At 40.8% G+C, this 21675-nt stretch overlaps 1 protein-coding gene across 2 annotated transcripts in view; it reads left to right on the forward strand.

Annotated features, from left to right (window-relative positions):
- The first annotated feature begins 1974 nt into the window (after positions 1-1974).
- The window catches only part of LOC142194189 (titin-like), a 29236-nt gene continuing 9535 nt past the window's right edge, over positions 1975-21675 (forward strand). Inside the window, exons 1-8 of one of the 2 annotated variants that reach the window (XM_075263209.1) lie at positions 1975-2007; positions 2723-2782; positions 5547-5582; positions 7936-8208; positions 12632-12916; positions 13795-14076; positions 14702-14764; positions 16117-16213. In XM_075263209.1, the coding sequence (XP_075119310.1) occupies positions 2755-2782; positions 5547-5582; positions 7936-8208; positions 12632-12916; positions 13795-14076; positions 14702-14764; positions 16117-16213 (1064 nt within the window). In that variant the 5' untranslated portion in view covers positions 1975-2007; positions 2723-2754. Of the gene's footprint in view, positions 2008-2722; positions 2783-5546; positions 5583-7935; positions 8209-12631; positions 12917-13794; positions 14077-14701; positions 14765-14871; positions 15172-16116; positions 16214-21675 lie in introns of those variants that run through there. The other variant, XM_075263217.1, reaches the window with a different exon arrangement.

Consider the following 21675-nt stretch of genomic DNA (forward strand, 5'->3'; position numbering starts at 1 on the left):
GTTTCATCCGGAACACATAGGGAAGTGAAACGTATATTCTTGGAAATATTTTACTTTCCTACAAAGCCAACTGAGTAACCTTGTTTATCAGCAACAACGCACTGCTTTTCTTATTACTATATTCGTCACCAGTTTGTGACCTAACGTAACCAATCACCAACCAGCATCTGTCTCATTGTCTATAAGTGCATGCCCAACTAAACTACAGATTAGTATACTGCACATCAATAAGGGATCAAACCCTATTCTGACATTATTAGACCAACGCATCCTCATAAATTAGGTGCATCCTTTGGGATCCATGTGCTTAAATTCAAGCTCCTTCCTGGCATAGATTTCTGGCATAATTTTTGCCAGAAAACTGGTATGAATGCTGATAAATTAGGAAAGTGGCATGCAGGGTGCAAAACTCAAAAAGTCACAAGTTTTTTTACAAAAATTCTCACTTGCACAAAAAAAGTGTGACTTTTTTAATGGCTTGCATGCCAGTTTTCTGGCACACAAACTATCATAAATCAGCCACATATTATTTACACTGCATGGACAGGATGTCTGATTAAAAATTAAACAGATATATATGTAAGAGTTGCTCTTTTTAATCCCCTCCACATGTCCAGTAAAAGTTCACCAATCACCAGTATCACCAGTATCACCAATATGGTGAATAAAAGACAGCGGTTTTAAAGACCAATGGCGTAACTTGAGGGTGCAAAGAATGCAGTCACACCGGGGCCCTGGAGCCTTATGGGGCCCATAAAGACTAGCATCAGTATTGAGATTGCAGCTTCCATCTGTCCCATAAGCCAAAGAGACCCACAAATTACCATAACCACACTAAGGCTGACTCTTTAGCACCCGTAACTATCATTATCAAGAATTCACAATGTAAAGAAATGTGATGGTCATGTGATTTACGGTCCATGGTCATGTGATGAGCACACAGGTGCACAGCTGATTACCAGGCAGATGTCTGATTATTGTGCTGTGATTGGACCGTAAATCACATGGACCGTAAATTACATGACCATAGTCAGAGTTTTATCCTCTAGAAGTAACAGAATGAATGACAGCAAGCAGAGATCTAGAAAACCGTGAGGAAGTGATACAGAAAGTATACTGGAAAATTGTATATCTGTCTATTGTACATATGTTTGTCAATATTGGTCTGAAAGTGGCCAATCCCTTTAAAATTATGCATGTATCATCACATTTCAAGAGCGATACTCAGACCACTTCTGTGTCCTCCATGGAGTTTTCCAGAACTTTTTTTTATTGCAGACCCAACACTGCTTCTCCTATAGCTATGCCCCTGCTATGAATGGAAAACAGTAGGGGTCCGAACTTAGAGCCTTGAAGGACACCAACAAAGATACGGTACAGAGGAGTTGGTGTTTAAGTGGGTGGCACTAAATGTCTGTTTGGTGAAGTATGCACATCTAGGAGATGGCCAAGTCTATGATGCCAAAGGATGAGCGATTTTGTAACAAAATGGAGTAGTCAACTGAGTTAACTTAAATTATTAATTATTATTTTTCTCCCACAAAATTATACATCATTCTGATCAGCTCCTCCTGTTCTATACCATATTGCCTGCAGATTGTAATACATTTTCCATGTGACAAGTTCCTTTTAAACTCATTAGAGATGGTTTCCTGCTTTGCACTTTATTTCATCATTTAGTTCTAAAAGGTATTTTCTGGGACACTGATGTGGTACCGATCTGATATTGATGACCTATCCTAAATATAGACCATCAATATTATAATCCTAGAAAACCCCTTTAATCTACTATTAAAATATTTGCTATTGCTATCATTTAAAAACTTTTTCTACTGTATGTTGTTATCCTGTTGACATCCTCTGTTCTTTATATTACTCCTGCATTTCACAACATATGTTGCACTATACTGAAAAAATGGGGAACTTATACCACTTCATATATTGTGCAAATATATGTCAAAGGATCTGAGACGAACACAAGGGAAAGAAGTCACTATTGGAAGGGTGGTAAGGACAAGAAAACGTTTATTTAAATATACAGCAATTTCTTATTTCTAATGATCAACTCAGATCCAAAGATCTCTGAGTCAGAAGACAAAGGGGCACAGCACTCAGATCAGGGCACAGCACTCAGATCAGGACACAGAACTCAGATCGGGGCACAGCACTCAGATTATTACACAGCACTCAGATCAGGGCACAGCACTCAGATCAGGACACAGAACTCAGATCGGGGCACAGCACTCAGATTATTACACAGCACTCAGATCAGGGCACAGCACTCAGATCAGGACACAGAACTCAGATCGGGGCACAGCACTCAGATTATTACACAGCACTCAGATCAGGGCACAGCACTCAGATCAGGGAACAGCACTCAGAAGACCCAGCCACGATATCACTGAGAAGACTTTCAGCTATGGTCAGGCTGTATGGAAACATCATAGCTCTGAGCTTTGTTGTTTCCATAATTCCCATTGAAATGAATGGGTTTTAAGTAAGCAGTGTAGAACAGTGAGCGAGTAGGTGCAAGTGCATGGAAGCTGGGGGGCTTATTTTCAATACCAGATATATATCTGTATCAGATATATAGATATACCCTATATATGTAGATATGTGGATATGCCATAAACATCTTACAAGAAAAAAACTCTTTAATTTGCTTGTGTATATTTGGATTCGTTATTACTGTAAGAACATTATCCCTTCTTGAATCCTCCAGGATAAGCTCTAGCACTGAAGATTTAGAAAATCATGCCTGGATCCATCAACGTCTTTTTGGGTAAGTAACTGCAATTTACATCTACATATATAGAATACTTCGTAAGTCAGTGGCGCATGTTGTTCTATTACTTGCCCAGGGTATACTCAGTATAACTAATAAAAATATTTTAAAATTCACTGTAATGCCAGTTTTGCTAAACATTTCCTATTACTTGGCCTGAATTATCCATCTTCATATTAGAAATATGTCTGGTGTCAAGTTTTGAAGCCTTCGGCATGTACTGTAGATAGTATGGCCACTATTTCTATATACCGTAGGTTTATTGATTTATGTATGTTATTTTATTATTAAAAAAAAGAAATGCAGTGGTCAAAAAGACTCTGTATTGTGAAGCTGGAGAGATACAATGATTTGCAAATGGCGATCATAAAAGGGATGAGTAGAATCATATATAGGCATATAACAGATATATACGAGTATATATATAACTATTATTCATAAAACATAAAAAAGAAGAGAAAATGTTACATCTCATTAATATATGCTCAGTGAGTATTATGAGCTATGCTCCTGTGTGTCCATCACATAACCATGGTCAGAATTTCATCCTCAAGAGGTAAGCAGAATCAATGACAGCAAGCAGAGGTCTGGAAAACTGTGAGGAATTGATACAGAAAGTCTATTGGAAAATCGTACAACTTTTGAATCATACAAACAATATAATTTGTTTCTATATATTTGTCTGAAAGTGGACAATCCCTTAAAGTTTTTATCCCAGAAAATTATTGCAATTACACCTGGTTTGTTATACACATGTCTATTGCCTTTGTGTGTAATTAAACACAAAAAAAGAGGGGGGAAAAGCCAAAAATTATAATTTCATTCCAAACTCCAAAAATGAGGTGGACAAAATTTCTGACACTCTCAACTTAATATTTGGTTGCACACACTTTGGAAAAAAATAACTGAAATTAATCACTATAATCATGAACAAGTTTCTTACACCTCTCAGCTGGAATTTTGGACCTCTCTTTTTTTGCAAACTGCTCCAGCTCTCTCATATTTTAAGGGTGACTACTCCCAACAGCAATTTTTAGATCTGTGCTCAGGTGTTCAATGGGATTAAGATCTGGACTCGTTGCTGGCCACTTCAGAACTCTCCAGCACTTGTTTTGTATCCATTCCTTTTTTGGTTGCTTTTTGATATATGTTTGGGGTCATTGCCCTGCTGGAAGACCCATGACCTGGGATGCAAACCCAGCTTTCTGACACTGGATCCTACATTTAGATCCAAAATACTTTGGTAATCTTTGGATTTCATGATGCCTTGCACACAATCGGTCATGACTGTATTGCTGGATTACTGAATCATGAACTGATCCCATTGAAATTGACGTGTTCAGATGACCTTTATCCAATGAGCATGGCCAACTGTACACGTTCCTGTACAATCATGGTTGGATACTAACACTGTGATATCTCTGCACAGAGATCATAAAGATGAAGATGATAAATAATGACTAATGTTAGGCAGATGCCATCAGTGCCACACACTCTATATGCTGAAGCCCTGGCAATGAGTAGGTGAGGTAACATCAGCGCCGCACCTCCCATGAGGCAACTTGAAGCGAGCGCTTCAGGCGGCGCTATGCCAGGGCCTCGGGGAGGGCAGCATTTTTGCTTACCTAAGCCAGTCCAGGACAAGCTGTCCTGGACTGGCTTAGCGACACCGTCACTGAGCGGTGGATTGGGGAGGCCGCTGGAGCAGCGCTGCTCTAGTGGCCTCCCCTCACGCTCAGGCAGAGATCTGGTCCTCTCCCTGCCTGCTCTCTGTCTGCTAAAGCTGCTCCACCACGCCCCCTTCGCTCCGCTCCGCCCCCCATCCCCTTCGCCCCGCCCCCTCCGATCTGCCCCCCCACCCCCTCTTCTGGGGGAGGGCGGCTTTCTGTCGTCCGCCTCGGGTGCCAAAAAAGGAAGGTTCACCCCTGGGTAACATGTGAGGTCAATGAAAATAGTTCACAGAGGTGAATAATAGAGAGCCTTCCTCCTTTACTTTGTGAACAGGGCCAATTCAAGTGCGGGACAGTTTTGATTTGCTTAAAAGCCGCAATGTTCCTCTGGAATAGAGGAGGCACCTAACATTTTTGCAAATACAAATAAAAGTGAAGTTGTAGGTTAATTTCTGGAACATCATAGTCATAAAGGTCACAGTAATGTCCCAGTGCAGGAATGATGTATACAGAGCTCATGGTATCAATTTACTCTACGGGAATAATACAATTAGTGATGTCCCAAAAATACATAAAAATAGTGTTGTCACACAGCAATGTCACATCACCGGAATAATGTGACATTTGATAACAGAACAAGGATAAATGTCACATTGAAAGAGATAAAAATCAGTAATATCACTGCCAATAGATAAGTTGTTAGCACAGGGATCATAAACATAGCAACTCAATAAAAGAATAATGTAAAAGGCAGTATCATAGTGTTGTCAGCGCACAAGGGTACTAAAAGGATAAAGTTGAAAATAATGCGCATAGTGATGCAGAGAATAGACATTCACATAGGTGGCAGGTACGGCCCTTACACTGGAAATAACATTCCTACTAACTAACATATATTAAAGGAATCTGAATAATAATCATTATTTTAGTTTAAGAATCCCCATAAAATACATTTCTACGTGGGGAATCTTTTTGTCACAAAACAATTTTTCTGTGACAAAACAGTTTGTCAGGTTTTCAGTACACTTTACAGCTTTGTATTTTTGTGACTATGTACACTGACTTACATATATATATATTATATTTTGCAGTGTTTTTACTTGGGATTACAGCTATGGAGAACACAGGTAATCAGGATTTTGTAGTAGTTTTGTTACAGAAATCTGAGAATTATGGCTACATGCTAATAATACACATATACATACATTCAGCATAGCAGTGACTGTTGGGGTTTGGTATAATACATACCATATTAACATTTCTTTAAAATGTAATGTTTCATTGTCTATACATTATGTGCTTTTATAATGATCTGGATTGAACTGGCTAAATAATGACAATGTCCTGACAATTTATGAAATTCATCTTTTATATTAAATTTAATATTAAATTATAAAAAAAACAACAACAAAAGATCCCCCACTTTTTTGTATAGCCAGCGAGATATGCCAAAAAGAAGCAGACTAGTGGCAGAGTGGGAAGTTTCAAGGTTTTTTGGTCTTCCCAGCCTATTAATACCATCCTGCAACCACCTCATTGCCCAACCATCACTAGATAGCCAAGTACTGGAACATACCCGGTTCTTTCTGGCATCCCTAGTAGTGGTGGGTACCAGATTAATGATCAGGGGTTAGAGTTAGCCTTTTTAGTGACACTAAGTCCCCCCTCCCTCCTTTGTAATAGTAATATAAATTATATGGTCCTCTTTTTTAAATACCCTATTAGAGACCAGAAGTTGCTACCGCTATACATCTCCTTCTGCCCTCCTCCACTTCCCACAGTACTGTTATGCAACTGTGTCAATGCCTATGGGAGGGAAGTGAGACAAGGAATTACACTCCAGTTGTGTTGGCGACAGCTGCATTTATATACTGCTTTTTGGTGGGATGAAATGTCCAGAAATTGACCCACACAACAGACTTCCTCTGGCTGAGCCTACTTATAAACATCCCTTTGCTATCACAATTTACAGTTTAATGCATAAAGGGGGTAAATTTTGGGAAAAAAAAAAACAACCAAAGAGGGTATCCAAGCTCTATTTGGGCATTCCTGGAAAAAAAGACTTAAATGTACCTATTCCCCAAACTACAGTGTTCGTTTTAGTTGCTATGATTCCTAGGATTTATCTGCCATGAGCTTCTATGTGTTTCTCTCTTGTTATATACTACTGTACCATCTATGAAACTGTATCACTGAAATTTCCCCATTGTGGGACTATTAAAGGAATATTTTATCTTATCGTAATAGGATATAGGATATAGGTGACTCTTAAACTGAAAAAATGTCTCAGTGCACAATGGACAGTCTTTTTACCTTGAGGTTTGTTTGTTTTTTAAATGTAGATTGTGAGACCCATATAGGGAGCACAATGTACATTTTTATTTTTAAGTACATCTTTGTAGAATGGGAGGAAATCCACGCAAACACGGGAAGAACATACAAACTCCTTGCAGATGTTGTTGCTGACAGGATTTGAACCCAGGACTCCAGTGCTGCAATGCTAACCACTGAGCCACTGTGTTGCCCCTCTTGAGTTTTGTAAAATACAAATGCACATTGTTCATTTGGAAAGTTCTTTGAAACCTGGCAAAAAGTAAAGTTCCTTCCTCTGCAATGATGTGATGTAGAGAAAAAAGCATTATTATGGGATGCTGAAAAAACTTAAGATGCTTTAATACTACAGTTCATTTTAAAGGAACAGGAGGGATTAGAGATGACCAAATTATTTATTTCTACACATTCATTTTGTATTTTTCAAACTGAATAACATTACATAGACATTGCATGAACATTACAGCACCCGCCTCAATATAAACTGTCAGTGATTTAGTGCATCCATTGCTAAAATTCCCAAGTCTCCTAGAGGACTTGGCAGTTGCAAAGTTGAGAAAAGTACATGTATAGGTTCACTATGGGTGATCTTGTTAATATAATCCATGTATATAATACTATGTATTAAATACAGAGATTCATTTCTAATAGTGAATCACCTAAAAATCATCTTATCATGTATAAAAACAGATGAGAAAAAGCATTATGTGTGTTTTCCTGTCTTGTTTGCCCTGATAAGTTCCAGCTCATACTGCTATGATTTTATTGCAACACAATGACTCATAGCAGTGTATTTTGAAAGAGGAACTAAACCTACTTATCACAAAATGTCTCAGACATCATCATGAGCATGCAAAACCTTGCTTAAAGAGGTTGTCCGGGATAAAACAAAAATTAAACTCTAAACTATACCCCCTTCCCCGCCTAACTTCTAATTTACTTAGTTAAAAAAAAAAATCTATATTTACCCATATCTTTGGGGCAGCCATATGACTGCCCCAGGCGTACCTTACAATGCTTACATTTAGTTTCAGCTAGCATAATGTGAGAAAATGCTTTTCCATGAATTTGTGTGAAAATTTGTATTAAATCACATACAAAGACTATGAGAGACCAGCTCCGTGATACTAACCCCCTGTTATTTTTTAGAAGCGCAGAGTCCTAATCTTCGCCTAGAGCCGGAGCAGATAGTGTACATTGCAGGAGAGTCTCTATCACTTAGATGTGTTGCTGACATGCCGTCAAGTATCACTGGTTATTCCTTCTTCAAAGATGGAAGAGTGATAGCTAACAATTCCGCCTCAAATACATTCATCATATCCTCTCTTTCTGTAACGGACGCTGGAAATTATTTTTGTACATACTACAGAGAGGCAGAAAGCAGAATAACAGAAAGCAATCACATGTTCCTTAGAGTGTTTGGTGAGTGACCTCCTCCAATTTTCTCTAAATTTTATTAAATATGCATAATAAAATGTATACATATAAACACTATATATAATGATATGCTTCCCATCAGGAAGGAAACTAAGGAAACCATATTTTCATGTAAGGGTGGACTGACACTGCAATTTTTTGTGTAGCCAGAGATTACTCCCCCCCTTCCCCCATAGATTGTAAGCCCTCACGAGCAGGGCCTTCTACCCCACTGTGCCAGTCGGTCACTGTTAGTATTATATTTACCTTTATATTTTGTGTATTGTATGTAACCCCCAAATGTAAACCACCATGGAATTAATGGTGCTATAGAAATAAACAATAATAACAATAATAATAATTACTTTAACCCCTTAAGGACCAGGCCATTTTTTGGTTTCGCATTTTCGTTTTTCCCTCCTCACATTTCAAGAGCCATAACTTTTTCATTTTTCAGTTCACAGAGTCACATGATGGCTTATTGTTTGCGGGACAAATTGTACTTTGTAATGGCATCATTCAATATGCTGTGCAATGTACTGGGAAGCTGGAAAAAAATTCAGAATGAGGTGCAATTGGAGAAAAAATGCATTTGCGCCATTTTCTTATGGGTTTAATTTTTACAGCGTTCACTGTTTGGTACAAATGACATGTTACCTGTGTTCTACGTGTCAGTACGAACGCGGTGATACCAAATTTATATAGTATTTGAAATGTTTTGATACTTTTAAAAAAATGATAAACTTTGCAAAATAGAAAAAAATTTTTGTGTCATCATGTTCTAACACCTGTAACTTTTTCATATTTCCATATATGGAGCTGGTCGTGGTGTCTTTTTATGCGGGACAAGATGACGTTTCTATTGATACCATTTGGGGAAAGATCTGATGGTTTGATCACTTTTTATTCAATTTTTTATAGGAGGCAAAGTGTTGAAAAAAACGCTTTTTGGCTGTTTTTATTTTTTTTGCCGCTACGCCGTTCGCAGTACGGGATAAATGTTTTAATATTCTAATAGTTCGGGCATTTTGGAGCGCGGGGATACCTAATATGTTTATGTTTAATGTTCTTTAATTACTTTTATAGCTAATCTAGGGAAAGGGGGGTGATTTGAACTTTTATATTTTTTTAATTTTTTTAATACTTTTAAAAACTTTTTTTTTTCTTCTGTTACATTTATGATCAGACCCCTTAGGTACCTTGAAACCTAGGGGGTCTGATCGCTCATACTATTCACTGCAATACTACAGTACTGCAGTGAATAGCAGAATCCCAGCACTTCTATTAGACGATGCCTCTGGCATCGTCTAATAGATCTCGGGCAGAGACAAGCCTGGAAGCCTTCAATAGGCTTCCGGCTGTCATAGCAACCGATCACCGCCCTCATGTGACGTTCAGGAGGGCGGCGATCGGGGAAACATGGCGGCGCCCATGCCACCTTCGCTGTTTACACGCTGCGGTCGCGTTTGACCGCAGTGTGTAAAGGGTTAACAGCAGCGATCGGCTCGGGCACCGACCGCTGCTGTTATTGGCAGGTCCTGGCTGTATTATACAGCCGGCCTCTGCCGTGTATGGAGCGAGCTCAGCGTGTGAGCTCGCTCTATACATCCCCATGCGACCCATGACGTACAGTTACGTCAAGGGTCGCTAAGGGGTTAAAGGGGTTGGCCACTTTCAGACCAATATTGACAAACAAATGTACAATAAAAAGTTGTACAATTTTCCAATATACTTTCTGTATCAATTCCAAGTATTGGCACCCCTGCAATTCTGTCAGATAATACTCATTGTCTTCCAGAAAATGATTGCGATCACAAACTCTTTGGTATTATTATCTTCATTTATTTTGCTTGCAATGAAAAAACACAAAAGAGAATGAAAAAAAAGTCAAATCATTGATCATTTTACACAAAACTCCAAAAATGGGACGGACAAAAGTATTGGCACCCTCAGCCTAATACTTGGTAGCACAACCTTTAGACAAAATAACTGCGAACAACCGCTCCCGGTAACCATCAATGAGTTTCTTACAATGCTCTGCTGGAATTTTAGACCATTCTTCTTTGGCAAACTGCTCCAGGTCCCTGAGATGTGAAGGGTGCCTTCTCCAAACTGCCATCAAGAGATCTCTCCACAGGTGTTCTATGGGATTCAGGTCTGGACTCATTGCTGGCCACTTTAGAAGTCTCCAGTGCTTTCTCTCAAACCATTTTCTAGTGCTTTTTGAGTGTGTTTTGGGTCATTGTCCTGCTGGAAGACCCATGACCTCTGAGGGAGACCCAGCTTTCTCACACTGGGCCCTACATTATGCTGCAAAATGTGTTGGTAGTCTTCAGACTTCATAATGCCATGCACACGGTCAAGCAGTCCAGTGCCAGAGGCAGCAAAGCAACCCCAAAACATCAGGGAACCTCCGCCATGTTTGACTGTAGGGACCGTGTTCTTTTCTTTGAAGGCCTCTTTATTTCCTTTATTTTGTCTCATTTGACCAGAGAACATTCTTCCAAAACGTTTTTGGCTTTCTCAGGTAAGTTTTGGCAAACTCCAGCCTGGCTTTTTTATGTCTCTGGGTAAGAAGTGGGGTCTTCCTGGGTATCCTACCATACAGTCCCTTTTCATTCAGAAGCCGACGGATAGTACGGGTTGACACTGTTGTACCCTCGGACTGCAGGGCAGCTTGAACTTGTTTGGATGTTAGTCGAGGTTCTTTATCCACCATCCGCACAATCTTGCGTTGAAATCTCTTGTCAATTTTTCTTTTCCGTCCACATCTAGGGAGGTTAGCCACCGTGCCATGGGCTTTAAACTTCTTGATGACATTGCACATGGTAGACACAGGAACATTCAGGTCTTTGGAGATGGACTTGTAGCCTTGAGATTACTCATGCTTCCTCACAATTTTGCTTCTCAAGTCCTCAGACAGTTCTTTGGTCTTCTTTCTTTTCTCCATGCTTAATGTGGTACACACAAGGACACATGACAGAGGTTGAGTCAACTTTAATCCATTTCAACTGGCTGCAAGTGTGATTTAGTTATTGCCACCACCTGTTAGGTGCCTCAGGTAAGTAACAGGTGCTGTTAATTACACAAATTAGAGAAGCATCACATGATTTTTCAAACAGTGCCAATACTTTTGTCCACCCCCTTTTTTATGTTTGCTGTGGAATTATATCCAATTTGGCTTTTTGACAATTCTTTTTGTGGTTTTCCATTGAAGACAAATTAAATGAAGATAATAATACCAAAGAATTTGTGATTGTAATCATTTTCTGGAAGAAACAAGTATAATCTGACAGAATTGCAGGGGTGCCAATACTTTGGGCCAACACTGTAGTTTTCTAGATCTCTGCCTTCTGTCATTCATTCTGCTTACCTCTAGTAGATAAAACTGAGACCATGTGATTTACGGTCCATGGTCATGTGATGAGTACACAGGTGCCGCTCGTTATAGTCACAGCCCAGTAATCAGACATCTGCCTGGTAATCAGCTGTGCACCTGTGTGCTCATCACATGACCATGGTCAGATTTTTATCCTCTAGAAGTAACAGAATGAATGACAGCAAGCAGAGATCTAGAAAACTGTGAGGGATTGATACAGAAAGTATATTAGAAAATTGTATATCTTTTATTGTACAAACAATAACATTTGTTTCTCAATATTGGTCTGAAAGTGGCCAACCCCTTTAAAGTCTGTAGTGCAGTATAAAATGCAGTTCACACAATGCACTTTGGTTTGTGGTGCTTTTAATTGCGTTGGTGTTTGGTTTTTCCACAATTCAGAATACCCTGTTTTTTTCCTATTTTTGTGCACTACACTACAGAAACGGCCCTTACAAAGTATCTAATGATCTCCTGACAGATACATTTATAGAGAACTATTCTCTTGCTATTCTTCTGGATCTTCCGTCATCATTTGACACTGTATACCACAAACCTCTCTGTATACTTCATTCTGTTCATCTAAAAGACACCGTTCTCTCACAGTGTTTTCCTATATTTCTGACCACTCATATACTGTATCATTCGCTGGTGTTATTTCTTCTCTTACCCTTGCGGTTTGGGTTTCTCAGGGCTTGGTCCTAGACTCCTTCCTCTACACAACTCCTATTGGATAAACCAACAGATTGGGCTTTGTGTACCATCTTTACGCTGATGACCCATTATATACCTCATCCAATGACATCACCCCAGCACTACTACAAGACATGAGTCACTGTATCTCTGCTGTCTCTAACATCATGTCTTCTCTGTATCTGAAACTGAATCTTTCAACAACTTACCTAACCCTGATATCTCCATTTCCATCTGCGGTCTTACTATAACACTAACGCAGCTTTATGGTTGAGATACAAGCATATTATTATTATTATTATTATTATTATTGACTTCTTCTTATTGACCAGTCTTCTGATCCAACTCTTTTTACAGAACGCCCCATTGCTCCAACACTATCAGTAGAACCCCAGAGAAGAGTCTTTCTTGTGAATCAAGCTGTGATAATACGCTGTAACCTACCGGGAAGTGAAAAAGCCACTGAAGTCGACCTGTATAAAGATGGAACAATAACCTATGATGCTGATAATTTTGGTGTTTTATCTCTTCTAAATACTGAAAAAAGGAATACTGGAAATTATTCCTGCCAATATAAGTCTACTAGGTCAGCGCGTATAGTGGACTCTCATCCTAGCAACCAAGAAGCTTTAGCTGTCATAGGTACTGTCAACATTTCCCACCATCAGTCTAGAAATAAATGTCAGCCAACAGTTCAGTTAACAGTTATTAAATGGGCACTTTAAGGCTAAGGTCCCACGTTGCAGAAATCTAGTGTTTTGGCTGTTGCAGAAATGAACCAAAAAAAAAACATTGTACAGTACCAGCAAAGTGAACGAGATTTTGGTTACTCTCAATAATCGAATTATAATTTTATCTCTAATCAAGAGCATTTTCCTATGGATTTAATAAGGGAAGTGTATCACTACTTGAGGCCTTAGCCTGAGGGTCCATTCACACAGAGTAAACGCGCACTCATCTTGGCAAAAAACACGTGTAAAGAATACACGTGAAAAAACAAGACTCCCATTGACTTCAATGACATTTTACACGTGGATTTTGACCTGTTTTTTTATGTTTTTTTACACGTGTAAAAAAATGTCATTGAAGTCAATGGGAGTCTTATTTTTACATGTGTATTTTGCCAAAATGAGCGCACGTTTACTCTGTGTGAATGGACCCTAAGGTATAGGATTAATGTGAGAAGTATCACATGAAGTCTCACAACAAAAGTTTCATATAATAGTGTAATCATTTTTATGCAATTTATGCAAAATACAAAAGTGATAATTTTTAACAATAATAATAAAAAATTATAATTATGTCCTACAATTTGTAGAAATTGTAGTGAATTGTGTCCAGCAATTGCTGACACATTCCATTTGTTACTACAGGATGCCGTTGTAATAGTTTCATTCGCTCATTACATTGCATTCACTGTTTTGTTTTTGGGGTGCAATTTGACATGGCACCTGACTGGGTGATATTTGTTACCATGGAATCCAAACCTAATTGCACAATATTTTTTTGTATTTTTTTAGACCTTCCTCCAACTCCAGTTTTAAGGTATGCAAACAGGCTTCAGAACCAAAACAGACAAGTAGAGATAGTGTGTGAGATACCGAACCTTTTCTCTTCCTCCCTAATCCATGGATATTGCTTTTATCGTAATGGAGGGGAAATTTCATGTAAGGTGACTAATCAGTTTGTCATGGACTACGATCTGGAATTTGATGGATGCTACTTCTGCCGAAGCTTTGTGAATGTATTAGGAGAGAAAATCCTATCAGATAAGAGTACCGAAATCTTTCTGACAACAGAAGGTGAGATACAATTGCTACCAAAGCACAAAAGTTTTGTTTTTGTTTGTTTTTTTATTAAACATGAACAAAAATATCATTTTTTTTATAAGAATGTGGAATTCCTCTAATAATTATGCTTTAGAGAGTCTAGATAGCATATCAGGCACTGAAACTAGCTGCGCTCATTGCTCAGGAACAGTAAAACTGTGTGTTAGCCGGCTTGAACTTCATGCTGGGATCGGGACTCCTAGCAGTATAATTATCTTTGATGGTAGGAGTACTGACCTCTAAGCAATATACTGTCCCACACCAATTACAGTAGGGGACGGTATGTTGCTGGGAGGCTGGTACTCCTGAAATCAAAAAGGGTACCGTTTGTCAAAGTGATAACGCTAAAACATGACTTTTATTTCTTTCTATTAAAATATTTATTCCTTTCGTGTCCCCACCATAAAAACCAAGCAATAGGACTCTAGACCTATTATACAACTAGACCTATTATAATGTTTGTAACTGATGTAGTGGGATTGCAGTAAGAACTGCAGTTCCTGCGGCCAAGATGGTAGGTCACAGTACTAGTGAGTCGGAATACATTTATCAGAATACAGTAAATGATGATATTGTGCTTTTTTGTTCCTATTTTTAGAAAGTAACACAAGAAGCTGTCAAACACCAAATTCTACAAGTGGATATGGTCTTTCAAGACAAGGTAAAAAAAATTAGAAACACAGGTTATCATAAATGATCTGTCAGACAGTGCAGGGAAATATTCATTTCCCTTAAAGCTATGTTCACACAATGTAATTTTTCCTTCAGGAATCTGTAGCTGAATTTTTATGCTTGACCAAATTCCGCTGTGGAATGTGTCATGGAATTGCCTCACCAACCAGACAGAATTTTTTTATCTCGCATTCACTTCAATGGGAGTTATCAGGCGGAATCTGCTTGAAGATTGAGCATGACACTTACTTTTCCCTGTTAGATGAAAAATTCAGCTAGAGGACAAAAGTCAGCATGCCGTTCTCCCACCCCTTCATCTGCCCCCAGTTTCATGGGCCCCCTTCATTATGTTCCCCTCAATGTTTAACGCAAAAACCACTTATACTCACCCTTCCAAGGCTCCCCCACTGCTCTCACCTTGGTCACTCACATAGTTGTAGGCGCGATGTGACGTTATCACATTGCGCCTACACATGCAGAAGCCGGAGCGCAGCAGTAAACGCAGGAGCTGAGCTGTGATAGCTCCTGCTTTACTCGCTTATGTGTTCAACGTTGAAACCGGGACATACCTCCCACTGACCGGGACAGGACACCGAATCCGTGAATGTCCCGCAGAATCTGGGACGGTTGGGAGGTATGGATATGCAGTTACCAGATACAGTACCTCTGTTAGGAATCATCTCCTGATTGACCAATGTATTAGACTGGCCACACATTAGGTAGCTCTACTGAATACTGTCAGTTGACAGGTATCATTCCCGATTCCCCATATATATGAGGTTCATACTTCACACTTGTGCAGAACTCTAAAGAAGCAGTTAGCCATGGACACTCCCAGACCCCATAGACTATAATGTTTTAAAATCAGTCATAGTTAAATGGAATCTGTCAGGGTAATTTGGGACACTAAATCACCCACAGGCCTTTATGGACCAGGAGTTTAGTGTCCCAAATTGTCCTGTAATCAAACAATCCATGCCAGCAATAAAATAAGAAAGCTTTATACTTACCCTGCCAGCTGTACTCCCCATGCCCTGCGCAGTGAAGCTGGTGTATACGTCCAGGGCTTCACCGATGAACTGTGTAGGCACTGGGAGCACCAAAGACAAGTCCAATGAGACTCATCTCTAGGTAAGTATAAAGGTTTATTTTTTAATTGTGGGCACAGGCGGTTTTATAACAAGCAAGTTTGGGTACATTAAACCCCAGGTCTGTAAGGGCCTGTGGGTGCTTTAATGTCCCAAATTGACCTGAAAGTTTCTCTGTGAGCCAAATCTTTGACCAAGAAATTACATTTTCAACTGTATATTTTGTTTTATAACACTTTCTCTTTTAAAAAAGGTGTCAAGTTATATGGAAGTATACTCATTGGCAAACTCGCTGTCTTGATTGCTATTCTGCTAATTTTTGGGATCCACCTACTTGTGATTCGCCTAAGGTACAGTCACAATACAGAGATTGATCATAGGTTCTGCCACTGAATTATAGCAGTTAGACCAGTGATATATCCAGTGATCCCACTGGATATATTCAGTATGTTATATACAGTCCTATGAAAAAGTTTGGGCACCCCTATTAATCTTAATTATTTTTAGTTCTAAATATTTTGGTGTTTGCAGCAGCCATTTCAGTTTGATATATCTAATAACTGATGGACACAGTAATATTTCAGGATTGAAATGAGGTTTATTTCACTAACAGAAAATGTGCAATATGCATTAAACCAAAATTTGACCGGTGCAAAAGTATGGGCACCTCAACAGAAAAGTGACATTAATGTTTAGTAGATCCTCCTTTTGCAAAGATAACAGCCTCTAGTCGCTTCCTGTAGCTTTTAATCAGTTCCTGGATCCTGGATGAAGGTATTTTGGAGCATTCCTCTTTACAAAACAATTCAAGTTCAGTTAATTTTGATGGTCGCCGAGCGTGGACAGCCCGCTCTCAAATGATCTGAAAACAAAGATTGTTCAACATAGTTGTTCAGGGGAAGGATACAAAAAGTTGTCTCAGAGATTTAACCTGTCAGTTTCCACTGTGAGGAACATAGTAAGGAAATGGAAGACCACAGGGACAGTTCTTGTTAAGCCCAGAAGTGGCAGGCCAAGAAAAATATCAGAAAGGCAGAGAAGAAGAATGGTGAGAACAGTCAAGGACAATCCACAGACCACCTCCAAAGAGCTGCAGCATCATCTTGCTGCAGATGGTGTCTCTGTGCATCGGTCAACAATACAGCGCACTTTGCACAAGGAGAAGCTGTATGGGAGAGTGATGAGAAAGAAGCCGTTTCTGCAAGCACGTCTCAAACAGAGTCGCCTGACGTATGCAAAAGCACATTTGGACAAGCCAGCTTCGTTTTGGAAGAAGGTCCTGTGGACTGATGAAACAAAGATTGAGTTGTTTGGTCATACAAGAAGGCGTTATGCATGGCATCCAAAAAAACCAGCATTACAAAAAAAAAACACTTGCTACCCACTGTAAAATTTGGTGGAGGTTCCATCATGCTTTGGGGCTGTGTGGCCAATGCCGACACCGGGAATCTTGTTAATGTTGAGGGTCGCATGGATTCCACTCAGTATCAGCAGATTCATAAGGATAATGTTCAAGAATCAGTGACGAAGTTGAAGTTACGCCGGGGATGGATATTTCAGCAAGACAATGATCCAAAACACCGCTCCAAATCGACTCATTCATGCAGAGGAACAATTACAATGTTCTGGAATGGCCATCCCAGTCCCCAGACCTGAATATCATTGAACATCTTTGGGATGATTTGAAGCGGGCTGTCCGTGCTCGGCGACCATCAAACTTAACTGAACTTGAATTGTTTTGTAAAGAGGAATGGTCCAAAATCCCTTCATCCAGGATCCAGGAACTGATTAAAAGCTACAGGAAGTGACTAGAGGCTGTTATCTGTGCAAAAGGAGGATCTACTAAATATTAATGTCACTTTTCTGTTGAGGTGGCCATACTTTTGCACCGGTCAAATTTTAGTTTAATGCATATTGCCCATTTTCTGTTAGTACAATAAACCTCATTTCAATCCTGAAATATTACTGTGTCCATCAGTTATTAGATATATCAAACTGAAATGGCTGTTGCAAACACCAAAATATTTAGAACTAAAATAATTAAGATTAATAGGGGTGCCCAAACTTTTTCATAGGACTGTACCTGGTAAGTGTCTACAGGACCCATGTTTCAGAGCGATCTGCTGGCGTATCCTAAACCAGCAGATCACTTTCCACTTACCGGGTTACTAATGCAGCTGACTATGCAGGTAATAGTCTCCCCCACACACGAAATACCTGTGGGGGGCACTACTAGGGCACCCTTACAGTAATAGTTCCCAACCAGTTAACATCATTACCTGTGTTCTATGTGTGAGGGAGAGACTATTATTGTTACAATGCCCCCAAAGTTAATAACAGCCCCCCTTACATATAATGTTATTAACTGGGGGGCCACTATTACTTTAATAGTGCCCCACACACAGGTAATATTATTTGTGGGGGGCACTTTTACAGTAATAGAACCCCTAATGTGTTCCTCCACAGTCTGACACTGCTGGCACTGTACTTACCTGCAGAATAGTCATGGGGCCACAGCAGCCCCCTGTGTTCCTCCCCACTCTGACACTGCTGGCACGGATTAGACAGTGTGAGAGAGTGAAGGTAAATGTCCTATTAACAGAGGGAACAGCCCAGTATATTTATTTGCAAATTTCTGCAACCAATAACAGAGAAACAACACAATATAATTCTATGAAAAGATTCTCCAGGATTGTTATATTATGGGAAGTAGAAGAATTTACTAAAACAGACATGGCACTTGTGAATTAATACACAGCAGAAATATTTGAGGCTACATATATTATTGCCAACATTGTTTTTAAACAATATTTGCCAGGGTAAAAGCGGGCATGTTTGGGGGTGGTTTACAATGGAATGTGATATCACACCTCAGACTGAAAACTACACAGGTAACATGGAACAAGCTTTATTCTGAGACACACCCTAGCAATGTAGGACTGGGATAGACTGCACTCTTCAGGGGGCAAAAGCTTCAAGAAACAAATTGTTGTATTCAGGCGTCTACAATAGGCTATGTCTAGAGATGAGCGAACACTAAAATGTTCGAGGTTCGAAATTCGATTCGAACAGCCGCTCAATGTTCGTGTGTTCGAACGGGTTTCGAACCCCATTATAGTCTATGGGGAACAGATACTCGTTAAGGGGGAAACCCAAATCCGTGTCTGGAGGGTCACCAAGTCCACTATGACACCCCAGGAAATGATGCCAACACCTCTGGAATGACACTGGGACAGCAGGGGAAGCATGTCTGGGGGCATCTAACACACCAAAGACCCTCTATTACCCCAACATCACAGCCTAACAACTACACACTTTACACACTCAATACCACCTCTCTGACAGTAGGAAAACACCTTGAAACATGTGTATTTGGCACTTGCAGTGAGGAGAGCTTGTCACCAGCAGTGAATTTGGCCCTTGTAGTAAGTTGAGGTTGGCACCAACATTTGTTTTGAAAATCAGGGTGGATTGAGCCTCTAACCAGCAGAGTTTGGGCAAATTCATGGTCGAGGGAGCCTCTAAATACCCCAGTTTGGACCAATTCATGGTGGAGGGAGCCTCTAACCAGCCCAGTTTGGGCAAATTCATGGTGGAGGGAGCCTCTAAAAAACCCAGTTTGGACCAATTCATGGTGGAGGGAGCCTCTAACCAGCCCAGTTTGGGCAAATTCATGGTGGAGGGAGCCTCTAACCAGCCCAGTTTGGACCAATTAATGGTGGAGGGAGCCTCTAACCAGCCCAGTTTGGACCAATTAATGGTGGAGGGAGCCTCTAACCACCCCAGTTTGGACCAATTCATGGTGGAGGGAGCCTCTAACCAGCCCAGTTTGGACCAATTAATGGTGGAGGGAGCCTCTAACCAGCCCAGTTTGGACCAATTAATGGTGGAGGGAGCCTCTAAACAGCCAAGTTTTGGGAAATTCATGGTGGAGGGAGCCTCTAACCAGCCCAGTTTGGACCAATTCATGGTGGAGGGAGCCTCTAAACAGCCCAGTTTGGGCAAATTCATGGTGGAGGGAGCCTCTAACCAGCCCAGTTTGGACCAATTAATGGTGGAGGGAGCCTCTAACCACCCCAGTTTGGGCAAATTCATGGTGGAGGGAGCCTCTAACCAGCCCAGTTTGGACCAATTAATGGTGGAGGGAGCCTCTAAACAGCCAAGTTTTGGGAAATTCATGGTGGAGGGAGCCTCTAACCAGCCCAGTTTGGGCAAATTCATGGTGGAGGGAGCCTCTAACCAGCCCAGTTTGGACCAATTAATGGTGGAGGGAGCCTCTAACCAGCCCAGTTTGGACCAATTAATGGTGGAGGGAGCCTCTAAACAGCCAAGTTTTGGGAAATTCATGGTGGAGGGAGCCTCTAACCAGCCCAGTTTGGGCAAATTCATGGTGGAGGGAGCCTCTAACCAGCCCAGTTTGGACCAATTAATGGTGGAGGGAGCCTCTAACCAGCCCAGTTTGGACCAATTAATGGTGGAGGGAGCCTCTAAACAGCCAAGTTTTGGGAAATTCATGGTGGAGGGAGCCTCTAAACAGCCCAGTTTGGGCAAATTCATGGTGGAGGGAGCCTCTAAAAAACCCAGTTTGGACCAATTCATGGTGGAGGGAGCCTCTAATTAGCCCAGTTTGGACCAATTAATTGTGGAGGGAGCCTCTAACCAGCCCAGTTTGGACCAATTAATGGTGGAGGGAGCCTCTAAACAGCCAAGTTTTGGGAAATTCATGGTGGAGGGAGCCTCTAAAAAACCCAGTTTGGACCAATTCATGGTGGAGGGAGCCTCTAATTAGCCCAGTTTGGACCAATTCATGGTGGAGGGAGCCTCTAAACAGCCCAGTTTGGACCAATTCATGGTGGAGGGAGCCTCTAAACAGCCAAGTTTTGGGAAATTCATGGTGGAGGGAGCCTCTAACCAGCCCAGTTTGGGCAAATTCATGGTGCAGGGAGCCTCTAACCAGCCCAGTTTGGACCAATTAATGGTGGAGGGAGCCTCTAAACAGCCAAGTTTTGGGAAATTCATGGTGGAGGGAGCCTCTAACCAGCCCAGTTTGGGCAAATTCATGGTGGAGGGAGCCTCTAACCAGCCCAGTTTGGACCAATTAATGGTGGAGGGAGCCTCTAACCAGCCCAGTTTGGACCAATTAATGGTGGAGGGAGCCTCTAAACAGCCAAGTTTTGGGAAATTCATGGTGGAGGGAGCCTCTAAACAGCCCAGTTTGGGCAAATTCATGGTGGAGGGAGCCTCTAAAAAACCCAGTTTGGACCAATTCATGGTGGAGGGAGCCTCTAATTAGCCCAGTTTGGACCAATTAATTGTGGAGGGAGCCTCTAACCAGCCCAGTTTGGACCAATTAATGGTGGAGGGAGCCTCTAAACAGCCAAGTTTTGGGAAATTCATGGTGGAGGGAGCCTCTAAAAAACCCAGTTTGGACCAATTCATGGTGGAGGGAGCCTCTAATTAGCCCAGTTTGGACCAATTCATGGTGGAGGGAGCCTCTAAACAGCCCAGTTTGGACCAATTCATGGTGGAGGGAGCCTCTAAACAGCCAAGTTTTGGGAAATTCATGGTGGAGGGAGCCTCTAACCAGCCCAGTTTGGGCAAATTCATGGTGGAGGGAGCCTCTAACCAGCCCAGTTTGGACCAATTAATGGTGGAGGGAGCCTCTAACCAGCCCAGTTTGGACCAATTAATGGTGGAGGGAGCCTCTAAACAGCCAAGTTTTGGGAAATTCATGGTGGAGGGAGCCTCTAACCAGCCCAGTTTGGACCAATTCATGGTGGAGGGAGCCTCTAAACAGCCCAGTTTGGGCAAA

The sequence above is a fragment of the Leptodactylus fuscus genome, chromosome 1 (genome assembly GCF_031893055.1).
Source record: "Leptodactylus fuscus isolate aLepFus1 chromosome 1, aLepFus1.hap2, whole genome shotgun sequence".
Lineage (NCBI taxonomy): Eukaryota > Metazoa > Chordata > Amphibia > Anura > Leptodactylidae > Leptodactylus > Leptodactylus fuscus.